Source organism: Triturus cristatus, chromosome 9, assembly GCF_964204655.1.
Source record: "Triturus cristatus chromosome 9, aTriCri1.1, whole genome shotgun sequence".
Classification (NCBI taxonomy): Eukaryota; Metazoa; Chordata; class Amphibia; order Caudata; family Salamandridae; genus Triturus; species Triturus cristatus.
In genome coordinates this window covers 319,328,008-319,341,974 of record NC_140592.1, presented here as the reverse complement: position 1 = coordinate 319,341,974, position 13,967 = coordinate 319,328,008, and the positions used below count along the sequence as shown (strand labels likewise).

Genomic DNA, 13,967 nt, shown 5'->3' with positions numbered 1-13,967 from the left:
TTACTTGGTTAAAACTGAAACCAAGAGCTGCATCCTGGCAACCAAACTGCAATCCCTGCCGATACCAGGTAATCAGATTTGTTAGGTTGTCAAAATCGCCCAATCGTGTGAAACCTAAATCATTCTAGAAACGTACAGTCCCTTGGAAAACCTGTAACCACCAGTGTTCGCTTTCCACAATTATAATAAATGTGTGACATAATGGAATTTTACATACTTTAAATAAATAGTTGGATCCGAAATAGTAAATGCGCCATAGTCTTATACCTTGGTTATGTTTGGTAGTTTGGGAGTCGAAGAAAGATAGGCAATTTGATTGCACTGTCACACTGCCTTGTATGGAGTATAAATTAGCAAATTTGGATGGTGACGTAGCTAACAGAATTTCTAAATTAGTTAGTGCTGCTTGATAGTATATCGCAAAATGAGGCCTCCCTGTGATATATCTAATTGAAGTAATGGAGTTTAACTCTTGGCTGCTTGTTAGCACAAATACATTTTTTAATAATTATATCTATCACCCTAAAATAAGATTTTGGTATTTTAAGAGAAGATTAAGAAACAAAAGTAAAAATAATGGTAAAATTGACATTTTAATCACTGATACTCGTCCAATTAATGACAGAGGAAGCGAGGACCATTTATCTAAAAGCTTTTTCACTTTTTTGAGTGTACTGCCGTAATTGAGCGAGAACAATTGATCATATTTATTCATCACATATATTCCAAGATACCTAATTGGTTGAGACGCTAGCCATTGCATAGACAATGGGAGACTCCCTACATTTAAATTAAACAGCAGGATCTCGGTCTTGGCCTAGTTTAATCACTAGCTCCCTATCTGTGTGAAGGCTTGTATTTTCTCTAATACATTTTGAATATTTGTAGGATCTACTTGCAAATATAAGATTATATCATCTGCAAATAATTTTATTTTAGCCATCTCACTCAGGGGAGATAGAGTGTGAGGATTATTACGGATTTTTATTGCCAGGGGATCAACAAACAGAGAAAAACAAAGAGGGGACAACAGGCATCTCAGCCTGGTCCCTCGCCTAATCTGTATCACCCCGCCTCTTCTCTGTTTATAATAATTTTAGCCACTGACCCTACATAGAGCTTGTGTAACATTTTTGTAAACTGCGAGGCAAACCCAAATTTACATAATGTGAAAAACCAGGCCTGCCAGTCAACAAGGTCAAAGGCCTTTTCCGCATCGAGCATCTAGATAGCTGCTTGACCTTCTTGGCTGACAGATAATATATGGCCTATTTTAAAAAGAATGTATTCGTTGCCATTAATCTTTGTTGTAGGAAACCCGTTCTGATCTCTATGGACTATCTGTTGTGCACAGGGTGCCACACTTGTTGCCTAAATTTTCATAAATAATTTATAATCTACATTTAGTAGACCGATCAGGCGGTACGGTATGCATTAGGATCCCTTGGGTCCTTATCTTTCTTTAGAAAACATACCACAACATCTTTGTTGAAATATTTCAAAATAGCAGCCCCCTCCTTTACCTGATTAAAATGTTTTGTCAAAAAGGGTAGGAGCACGTTTTGAAAGGTCTTAGACTTCTGTAGGAATTCCATTGATCCCCGCTGCTTTAGCATTGGCCATATTTTTAAGTACATTTGTCACTTCCTCATGATTTATTTGTTTAATAAGAGAATCCCTCTGACCATCCAAAATATGAGGTACCTGAAGAGACTCAAAATACTTTGACAAACATGTGCAATCAATATCCTGTGCTTCTTCATACATATTTTTGTAATGATTTAGAAAAACCTTGGAAACATTCTCTTTGGTGACCTCAATAGTGCCTGTCTCAGGATCCCTCACCTGGACAATTGCAGGTCTACTATTTCGAATGTTAATAGTCCAAGCCAAATATTTGCCTAAATGTTGGCTTTCCCCTTATAATTTTTGCTTATAGGCCTTATTCCCTCTGATTTCTTCCAACATAAAAAATACTTTAATTGCTCTTTTGCTCTAGCGTGGGCCTAATGCAGAACATTTACCTGGGCCCCTGAACTGACATGGTCTAGCCTACACCTAGACCTTTCTATATCTGCCTGGAGGGCTAGTACTTTTTGAGCACCCTTCTTATCAAACTTTGCCTTATAAGCAATAACCTGGCCTCTGAAAACAGCTTTAAAAGCTTCCCAAATTGAAAATGTTGAAGCTGAGTTCCCTCAGGTGGGTTACCTGATGTGCTCCACAAAAGAAGGGTTTTACCATCGTGTTTTTAGTGGAGTTAGGAACTCTGGGACAGGTTTATGCCCACTCCCCACAGGAAGTGGTCATATAGGGGGGTGTAGTGATCCCATGCTTAAGAGGCCTAGTGGCTGGTGCCCTCCACTCCCCTTAATGCCCCTCAATATAGTATTTAGGTGGCCCCCTGACACCAGGAACTATGATTCATTGGTCTGGACGAAGAAGAAGGACAAAGAAGAGCCGAAGACGTGAGAACTGTCGACCACTGCCGAACTTGGTGCACAACCCTGCCTGGCTGCTACTGTCCCAACAATCACAAAGACAGACTTGTTCAGAAGCAGAACAACTTCCCCAAACCCTTGAATGTCTGCCCAGCACTTCATTGACCCAGCAACATCTCCCTTGGAGTGGAGTAGACACTTCCCTGCACCAGCAGGCACAGACCGCATCTGCCCAGTCCAACATTCTGTCAACCCCTGGGTCTACTGATGGAGCAGTGTCCCTACAAAAAGACTTTGTGGCTCCCAGAGATCATCCCCAGCTCTCTAATGAGTACTTAGCTGGTTGACCCTCCAGGAACCCCCCTGCACCAATACCCGGGATACTGGAATCAGTTGCAAGCACAAAGGCTTGTTTGTGTTCCGTTGGAACACCACCACTGCCAAACCCTACCTGCACCTCGAACAACTTTGAGAGGCCTGATCCCCACCGAGAGGGGCCCAGCTGTGTTTCTTTTCCCTCTTCTGTAGATACACCAAGAACCGTGAGAGCCTAAAACACCTCTGCACCTGTGATCCCCAGCCTGGCCTTAAGTAAACCAACAGTGTTTCTGTGGTCATGAGACCCAAGACCACCCCCATCCCCCTTGGGTTCTGCCGGACTGAAACCTCAGGTCCTACTTGCAGCCTTTTTCTTACTTTTACTCTTCCCATTGACTTTAGCATCTGACGTTCGGGGCTACGACCACGTACAGCACTTCTGCACCTGGACATCCTAGGGCAGGTAAACTTGAACTGCTGGTGCTTTCTTGGACCTTGGCTCCTACTTACCTGAAGTACAGTAGAACAGTCTTGTATGTCGTCTGTGAGTATACCTATGCAGTGAATGTTTCTCCCATAAAATAACATCACTGCGTTCATTGCTCATGCCTTAAATCTGACAGATGTGATTTTCTACTGTTTTTCCTGTAAAAATCTATAACGTCTAAAGTACTTACCTGATTCTGCTGATCTTGGTGTCTAAAATTATATAAAAATCTGTGTTATTTGTCTAAATTGGTCTCGAGTTTCTTCTTGAGTGTGTGTCTCATTTATTGACTGTGTGTACAACAAATGCTTAACACTACCCTATGATAAGCCTAAACTGCTTGCCCACACTACCACAAAGAGAGCAGTTGGTATTATTAATTTACACCCTGTAAGCCCATATGGGTCGTCTGGACTTTCTATATATTGTGTACATCATTTTGATGCACTACAAAAAAAGCCAGCTTCCTACATTTTTTGTTTGATCTTTTTATTAGGTTTTGTAACATATAATCACATATTTAAGTATAACATTTGCATCAAGAGTAGCCGTGTAGCGGCTTGGTGAATATACATCTTACCGTCTTTAACAATAGAAGGTTAAACAGCAATTCTGCCTAATTTCAACATAAATTTAAGGTAGCTCAGTGTGTCAGTATATGATTGCTGTTATCAAATCACAGATTGTATTAGATCAAGTAAACAAAAATTCTTAAAACTTAAACCAAATAAACCGCAGTCTGCCCCACCCTATCTCCCTCTCCCCAGTACTAAAAAAAATAAAATAACCAATGAATCAGACTCATGATTAAGCTCATAAGAAATTACCAAATACTTTTGGCAAAAATTGTCTCCCTGCTACATACCACTGCGATTACCTCTAGTTGAGGTGTGAGTTGCCACATCTTTTTTTTAGAATCTCCTAGGCTATGTGTCTGTTGCATCAGATCAATGTGTAGAGTCATCTGTAGGATCACGAAAATCGCATCCCAACAGTCTGAGATGGGAAATGTACGTAGTCCCAACGTGTCCTCCATGCAAAGGGAATCCCCCTCCGCTCTGGCCCAGACAAGGATAGAACGCAGCCAGGCTTGTAAATGCGGCGGGTCCTTAGATTTCAAACACCTTGTTATTAATCTCCTAGCCACTACAAGTTCCAGGTCTATGAAGCGACTTGTCTCTTTTATACAGACCTAGTATGCATGCCTCCTAAGTGTTGGGTACCTGTCTATCAATATAGTTAGCTAGCTGCTGTGTCACTCCTTCCCAGTATTGCCACAAATCGGGACACAACCACACCATGTGTAATAGATCCGCATCCAAGCAGCCACATCTAGGGCAGGTCATATCTTGTCTGTGAAAATAGTGATTTAATTTCTCTGGGGTGAGATAGGCTCTTTGCACTAAATAATATTGAAGTTTAAATCGAGCATTACGCTGGATGTATGTGGGGCTCGCTAGGACTGCTCTCCACTCTGTCTGTGCACGGGTGTCCAAGGTCGGATTCCCATTTACCATGCAGCGGGGACAAGTCTTGTGCGTTGTGTGTTCGGAATGCGCCTGCAAATCATTGAGTTAAGTGTTTACCCACTCCCATGCCATGAATGTATTGGAGTACAAGGAGTGTCTGTGGGTCTTGGGTAATGTCTCCCCAGTGTTGCCTTAGGAAACCGAGCCATGAAAAATGTATAAGAAAGTGTCCAGAAGGTAATTCCTCTGCGTGCATAAGATCATTGTATGTCGTAAGCGCTCCATCTACGTAGAGATCTCCCACTGTATGTATCCCCTCCTCGTGCCAAGCTCTAAGTTCCGATAATGTGGTTGTTCTGTTCCCCTTGGGCATTCAAAGCAACGGGGTAGCTGGAGCATAAGGTGTGATATTTTTGGTGAGGAATAACGATCTCTGAAAGCAGTGATAGGCCACTTGTAATAGTTGAGGGAGTTCGCCAGCTCTTCCGCCACAGGGGTGGAACAAGGTAAGGACCCCACCTAGTGTTAGTGGTACAGCACCACCCGCCGTATCTGGTAGGTGGCGGCCCGCCGTCCAACGTGCCACCCACTGTAGCTGAGATGCTAGATAATAATGTTCAAAATTCGGTACTCCGAGTCCACCCCATCCGATGGTAGATATAACTTTGTGAGTGCTACTCTGCAGTGTGATTTATTCCATATTAAATCTGGGAGCATCCGATCTATTGGCTGGAAGAAGGGTGGTGGTAAATATAGTGGTGGATTAGCCAAGTCATTTAAAAGACTAGGAGGTACCACCATCTTGATGAGTGCTACCCTGCCTGCTACTGATAATGCTACTGTGTTCCAGAACGTCATTTGCAACGTTAGGGATGTAAGGGCACATATAAGATTACCATCCAAAAGGTCACAATCCTCATGATACACACGTATACTCAGGTATCGGAACATGTTCGGTTGCCATGTGACCATGAATCTGTCTATAAGCAAAGATGGGTCGGCCACACTAGGGACAAACGGAAATAAGCACGACTTCCCCAAGCTGACCCGTAGTCCTGAAAGCCGAACAAACAGGGACAGTATGTTGGCTATGGAGTCTGGGATGCCCGTTATATGTTGCACACATAAAAAACAGATCATCAGCATATAAAGAGGTCACGTAATTCTCTTCTCCCAACCGAACACCCCAACTGATTGCCGACATTCGCATGGCTATAGCCAGCGGCTCAATGGCTAGTGCAAAGATGAGCGGAGAAAGGGGACAACCCTGCCAATTGCCCCTGTTCACCGAGATAGGTGCTGGCACCAATTTCCCAGTCTGAACCCTCACCTTTGGATTGTTGTACAGTAATTTCATTAGTGAAATGAAGGGAGTTTCCAATCCATATCAGGATAAGACTGTAAAAATAAACGACCATTTAACAGTATCCAACGCTTCCTCAAGGTCAAGCACCATACACCCAGAGCAGGGCGCAGTCTGGGGGGCATATCTCATTAAATAAAATAAACGGCGCAGATTGAGAGTGGCGGATCTACCCGGAACAAACCCATTCTTGTCATCATGGATCAGATGGGGGACCAGTGGTGGGAGTTGTCCCATTAGAATGCTAGCCAAGACCTGATAATCAACGTTTAACAATGCCAGTGGGCGATAAGAGCCTAGTAGCATGGCTTTGGCAATGTAATTAATAAGGCCTCATACTTGGAGTTTGGCAGTCTTGAAAAATGTATGGCCTCGTTATAGATGTCTAGCAATCTTGGTGCTAGTAGATCTATAGAAGTTTTGTATATTTCAGCCGGGTGAGGCCAGGGAGCGAATTGCTCCCTGTATTTCCACCAATGTAATAGGCTCATCAAGCTTTATGCGTTGGCAGGTGTCAGTGTGGGAAACGGAAGGCTGTCTAAGAAACTGGCTATTTCAGGCTCGGAAGCCTCCGTCGTTGATTGATAGAGGGACGTGAAGTAAAGGATCAGCTCCTCGTGAATCTCATGTTGGGTATAGTTCATCCGTCCGGCGGGAGACTGTAAAGCATTGACGGTGTTGGTCGGGTGTTCATGCCCGATTAGCAGGTGAGTAGGCGCCCGGATCGGTCTGCCTGAGCTGAGCCCTAGTGGAATGTGCAGCATAATTGAGGCATCTAAAACTCTCGATGAGACTTGGGTGATTCACTTTTGCCCTTATGAGCTCTGCAGAGAATATTGCATCCACGGTCAGGTCCGTTTCTAGTGACAATAGCTCACGCTCTAGGCGTAAGAGCTCCTTATCTACCTGTCTTTGCATCCCACCCCCCATTCCCAGACAGGTACCCCTGAGCGTCATCTTAAATATCTCCCATTCTATTTCTTTGGAAGATGCTGTGTCTGCATTGTCCAGAAAATATTGTTCATCTGCGGTACGTAAAGAGTCATGGAAAGACAGGTCCTCCAGCATTGTGGGATGAAATTTCCACAGTGGGATCGGGGGCAGCCCGACATCCCACCTTAGGGACACACTCTGTGGGTTATGATCTGAGTGTTTGCGACCCAGGTAGTCCGCTTGTTGCATGTAGGGTAGTAAATTAGGCGTGCACATCAATCTATCAATGAGGACATGTAAAGCGTGAGGGGCTGAGTAAAAGGAGTATGCGCGTTGTGTCAGGATTACGATGCCTCGAAATATCTATTAATCACCAGATATTAGCTCAGTTTTTAAGTAGCATGGCCCCCCGCAGCTGCCTCTGTGCCACTCAGTGGGGGGGATGAGCGACCAAGGAGTATGTCCAGTACATTGTTAAAGTCCCCTCCGATCACCCACAGTAAATCACACCATTTAGAGAGTACAGTAGATAATTCACTCCAAAACGGGCCCTGGTCTGTATTTGGCGCATTAATGTTGCCAGTTAGTAGGCGTCTCCCATCTAGTTTGCCTATCAGAAAAACATACTTCCCATCTTTGTCCATTTTCTCTTCCTCTATTAGAAGAGGGGTATCAGGACGCACCTTAATCAACACTCCTCTGACGAATGCAGAGTAAGTCGTAACCAAAATGTCTCCCCTCCACCTGCGCCGCAGTCTGTCCACTTCTAGTTGTGTCAGGTGGGTCTCTTGTAATAGAGCTATTTGTGTACCATGTCGCTTTAAGTATGCTTAGACTGCATATCTACTGGAAGGGGTGTGCAGCCCACGGGTATTCCATGTTATTATGCGTTGTGAAGTCATATCTGAGATGTTCGCTTAGGTATAAGCTGAGTGAGAGAGGGTAGTCATATGTTGTCATAACCTAGTGTGTTTTCAATGGTGGGTGGGAGTGGGGTGGAGCAATACCTGAATCTAAACCATTCTACACTAACTCCTAACATGGCAACATACAATACCAAAAGAGCAGACCCCACCATCGTAGTGAACTGCCCAAACTTATTACTGTTTGATATATCAACTAAGTCAGCCCTTCAACCAGTGTATGAGGGGGCGTAACCCAATGGTGCAAACAGGAGCGTCTTCTCCTCCAACCCATTTATGTGATAAAGGAAGGGTAAAGCAATAACAGTGGTTATCTGGGACGTTTCCAGGCGGCAGGCCACACAAGGAGCCCCCGCGATCGGGGTTCTCCTCACTATCCTCGCAACTCACATCCCTCCTGTATTATCAACTACTTTTTCCCTTTCCCCTTCCTCAGTATACAAACATATTTTAGAATGCATAATCAAGCGTAAACAACTGTTGAGTAAACCATTAGGTGGTAAGCCATGTGTTTCATATTATAGCTTCTGATGTTTGAGGGGTAATATCTGGCATATTGATAGAGTTAGTGTAAGAAAGGCATAATATAGAGGAGCTCTCGTCTTTTGTGGACCTGGCGGACAGCTCTTTGTCAGATTCTTTTGAGAGATCAGATATCTGTTCCGCCTCGCTAATTGGTGCTCCTGCAGTATCTGCTCCAAATCCAAATTCGGCACTGCTGTTAGCTTAGGTACTCAAGCCTTAATCCGTTGCCTCCGTTTGTCTGTGGTTTTGATAGGGTTTCCACCACCAGATCCTTTTTCGGAGGTCTGGGTCCCAGAAACCAGCCAGTCCTAGGTGTCCTGTGGTGACGCAAAAAATTGTGTTTTACCATCTGCCACTATCCGTAGCTTGGCAGGGAATATTAGGGAGCATGTGATGTCAAGACACCGCAGTTACTGTTTTACCGCCAGAAAAGAGCTTCGCTGGCACTTTACTCCTATAGTGTAATCCGGAAAGAACATGACTCTAGCATTCCTACATCTGCTGTCCCATGCCGAGGGGGCATCATTTCTTTTTTACTGTCCCTAACCACTAGGGTTTGCGTGGTGGTGACAGACAGTAAAAAAAAATAGCTATATGTCCACCCATCCTAATTGGGTGGACAGACATATAGCCAATCCTCCAAAGGCCTTTACTCCGTCAGCCGTCTGAGAAGTTTGACCATGGTGGTGACAGAGTAATCACCTATTGTGACCTAATATTTACGCCTAGGAGGCATTTCACACATTTTGTACTCCTATTCAAATGCTAATCACTAGCTTGGAGAAGTTAGAGAACAAATGCAAATCAGTCTCTAGGAAATTATGGCAGGGGAAGGGTAACTTTCTAAAAGTTACTTTACCTTAGTATTTATTAAGCATCTAGTCACTTTCTAAAAGTTACTTTCCCTTAATATTTATTAAACATTTGACTTCACCATTACATTGGACTTTCAAAACTATTGAAAATAGTTGTTTGATTATTTTTCTGACTAGTCCCATTCCGGAGATACAGTATTGGTATTTTAATCTGTACACTGGTTTTCTACAGAGGACAATTAGGCCTTTCACACTGAAATAGCATTTGGGTGCTCGTTACTGCAAGGACATGTTAACATTTAACTTTCTACATGTCCTACGTTTAAATACTATTCACGTGCCTAGAGGGCTGCAAGGCGTATATTGGGGTGACTTTTTAATATTTAAAGGGGAGGTTTTGACTTTTCAGAAGGGTTTATTTTGACAGGTTAATTTGAGTTTTTTCACTGCTACAGTAATGCTACACCGGTAGGCCTGAAGAATTGTGTTTACACTGCCACAGTAGTGGATGGCACAACAGGTGACATTTAACTTACAGGCCCTGGCTACACTTTGAACCTTACACAAGGGACTTATAAGTAAAGTATGCTAAATATGTAAATTTTCACAATACCAATTTAATCATCTTGAAACGAGGAGCAAAGAAGATACTTTACCTTTGGTTAGCAAGTGTAAAATGCACAGAGTTCTACAGCCAGAAAAAACAGTTCAGGCATCACACGCACAATGGTCATTTCCTACAATGATGCTGTGTTGAGGGGATGGCTCATAAAGAACGGAAATTGGCTGACTTCCTGTTCCTGTTGAATTTGAATCTTATGACCTAATCTGTGTTGAGTTCCCCAAAAATGTTTTGAGTATCACTATTGCTCTTTTGTAGGATGTGCAATATAGATGCTATATTGTCTAACAGTTTATCACGTATTATCTTTGAGAAATATGTAAAAATGCACTATTATATTTCCTGCAGCTCTGAAGAAGCGGCACTACAACAGTGAAACACGTGTTGGTATTCTATGTGTCTATGTTAAATTTTATATATAATTTGAAGTCACCTTGCTTGATTTATAGCCGTCCTATGTTGTTTTCATACTAGATGCTGTTGTCCAAACTTACAATGTTATATACATGATGTTCTACATTTTTAATGAGCTCTCTATAAAGTAAAATTTACAAGTTAACAACAGAACAATGTTTTAGTATTTGTCTTTTTGCTTAGATTGTGGCTTTCTTTACTCCCCACCACCCTTTGGTGTTACAGGGATAAGCATCCTGGGATGAGACAATCTTAGCCACATACTATGGTACGGAAAAAATGTGCCCTTGTTTTTTTTGTGTGTGAACATCCAGAGCGCGAGTATGCCTCTTCACTCCGCATACCATTATCCCGCATGCTGTCACAACGCAGTCGTAACAACGACCGCGTTGTGACAACGCATACCATTACCCCGCAAGTCGTTACAACGACTTGCGGAGGGGGGACGCTGGCTGTTGGAATAGTAAAATTTACTATTCCAACTCCAGTCTGTGCGGACTGTAGGGAAGGTGTTGGATTTTAAATCCAACACCTTCTCCCCCCTCCGCAAGTCGTTGTAACGACTTGTGGGGTAATGGTATGCGTTGTCCGCCACTGGACTTTTAGTGTATCTTTAAGGTCTGGGTTCAGCTATCAAAGAGACCTATTGCTAACAAAATACCCATGATTTAGTCGACCTTTACAACTACTGGCTTTGGGCCCACCATTCTAACTACTGGCTTTGGGCCCGCCTTTTAAACTACTTGCTTTGGGTCCACCCATTCAACTACTGGCTTCAGGTCCATTCTTTCAACTACTGGCTTTGGGTCCACCCTTTCAACTCCTGGTTTTGGGTCCACCCTTTCAACTACTTACTTTCTTTCTCAATCACGTCTTTTCTCAGCCTAGAGAAGTACTCATCTCTCACCTAATGGTACTGGCTGTTTATGTGTATCTATCCACCTTCACTAGAAAGCTTAAATGGAATTCCATGAGGGACTACTTTACAACTATTGCTCTCTCTGTCACTCCTGCTGGCTTACTCCTCTGTGTTTTGATCTAATATACTAAGGGTACTTGTGTAAGTACATTAAACCTAGACCTATCGGCTTGTTCGGGGCTTGATTCACAGGTCATCTAGTCTTGTGAACATGGTTGATCGTTCAATTGTTCGGCACATGCTTTGGCTCTTAGGGCCAAGCCAGACCTATAGCTTGCACCCCGCCCCAACCCCCCATGAATTTGATGGCTTGTCCACCTTCACAATCCATTGAGAAATTGATGTCCCGCCATATTTATTAAATTAAACTAGGACAAGAGTGTATTTCTGCTTTCAGTGTTCGCCAGCCCGCAATTCTGACTCGCCCTTCTAGCTGTGCGCCGGGGGAATCTGGCCCAAGTTTAACCTCTGTGACTTGTCTTGGATTCCACTTTCATATATGGGCTGCTGTTGGATCGCCCGACCAGCAGTTCTACTGTTCAGATATATTATATCCTCCAACCAAATAAGTTTTCTACAGTTTGCAGGCTCTAGGCTTGTCATGGTTGCAGGCAAGCAGAAGCTTTTTTTGACAGCCTTCCCAAGTCCCCTTTGGCTTCTAACAGGGTAGTCTGTGTGTTTCTCCTGCCTAGACCTGTTCCATATCTACAGGGTTCCTGTCTCCAAGGCAAGATTTACCTCATTTTGTTAGAACTTGTGAGGAGCAAAAGAGACACATAATATATGCTACAATTCCACTTGGGAGTGTGGAAGTAATATTGAAGAGTATTTTGGCTTTTGCTCAAATCTTCACTGACTTCATGGGTCTCCCATGGCCTGTTTAGTTAACTGATGGTGAGAAATGCTTCTACAGCGCTCTCACGCTCAAATGGCTTGTTTTACGGCTGCAAAGTCTAAGTCTGGGATCTACCAACCCTCAATTTACACTCAGAAAGGGATTTACACATGCATATTATTGGCCACAGGGGTCCCACGATGGGGATGCCTTGACAAGATTGGGGAAAAAAATCACAAACAAATGAGTTTGAGAGCATTCACAGTTTTATTTCCAACTGAGTCCAACAGTGAAAGTGGCCGAAGATTTACTCCTTTGGCAGGAGTAAATTAAATTTGCAGGGTGGGCGTGGGAAGGGGGAACTCCCAAAATTGTTGGGGGTACTGTGGAAAGGGTTTCATCAGAGTGTGAAAAATATTCTCCCAGTGGGGGAAAAATGACTATTGCACAAATGGAAAGGTATTTTCGCATGCGCAACGGTACACTTTGTAGAGCTGGACATGCAGAAAAACCTTCTCGTGAACGGAGGTAGGCATTCACAAGCGTTTTCCTGGAGTACCAATGGAAATCTGAAACTATCATAGGTTTGAAGCCATTGTGAAAAAGCAAGGTGCTTCTGTTTAAGAATATTTTGCACAAAAGACATACTGCTTTATTGAGAATTATTTTCCGACTAGGCTGGCTGGAGAGATTCAAAGGTTTTTAATTTGAGGGAACGTTGCCACATACCAAGTAGCAGTCCTGCTATGCATTTTGAAGTACAGAGGTGTAAAAATACACACTAGAATGCTAAAGTCACTCACCACAGATACGCATATGCGTAATGCAAAAAATCTGTCTATTTGGCTGTGCACCAACTACATCTGTCTTTATGCCCGAGGAATAAACAATGAATATGTAACAAAGAGAGACATGACAGCACTTACCATAGTGTGTCAGTGCTGAACAAGACCCACAAGGAGCTTCCTGAACCTCTGCAGCCGGGTTGTGTGAAATCTGTATGGAGGACAGAGAACTCTCCACCCCCTCTAGTGTCACCGACCCCACGGGCAGGCCTCTCAGCACTAACCCTCCTTCCACATTCAGTATCAAGACCACAAGGAGCTTTCCTCAACAACACACACTGAATAACTGAATACACAAGGGGAAGTTGTTTTATGCTACTACAAACTTTCATTTCTGTGTTCTATAAAAAGCATAAGGTGTCCCATTTACGGGAAATGCTCTTGCATTACTCTTCAAAAAAAACAAGCACTGAAAACACTAATTGGTTTAACTTTTGGTTTTTTAAGTAGCTTGCTCTTATTACTTTACTTCATCAGAAATGTGATTGATAAAGGACATTATTTAGAATCCATTAGCCTTTACTGGATTACAGAAGGAGATTTGTTTGATTCTATTACCCTGTATTTGATACACAAGATGTTCTATTCCTCTTGTAATACTTGACCATGCACTACTTTAAAGAAGGGAGTTACTTTACCTTACTTTGATTACAGTATACTATTACTCGGATTACATCAGCCTACACTGATTGAAGGAGATTACTCAAAAAACTGATTATTTAATTTTGTGTTAGAAAAGGAAATGTTACTTGCAATCCTAGTACTGCCTCGTAAGTATCTTCACTTAGGTCATAAACATAGGATATTCCTGCTTGCCTGTGATGATCTGGGAACACTTAGGGCCAGGTTACGAGTCTGGCAGTCCGAGGACCGCAAGACCTGTGGTGGCATGGCAGTGGCGGTCCAGCCACCACTGTATCGGCGGTCCGACCACCAATTACCACTTGGGAAGTCGGACCGCAATTGGACCGGCGGCTGCGCCAGGGAACCAAAAATCAACATAGGTAAGTGTAGGAGATAATAAGCTGTCATTTCTGAAATACACTCAAAACCACCTT

General features: G+C 43.1%; 1 protein-coding gene across 1 annotated transcript in view; it reads right to left on the bottom strand.

The window, feature by feature from the left end:
- The window catches only part of LOC146797835 (toll-like receptor 7), a 148,385-nt gene extending 135,266 nt beyond the window's left edge, over positions 1-13,119 (bottom strand). The window contains exon 1 of the mRNA XM_085625030.1: positions 12,991-13,119. Coding sequence (XP_085481156.1) covers positions 12,991-12,993 — 3 coding nt within the window. The 5' untranslated portion in view covers positions 12,994-13,119. The remainder of the gene's footprint in view (positions 1-12,990) is intronic.
- Between the last annotated feature and the right edge of the window lie 848 nt (positions 13,120-13,967).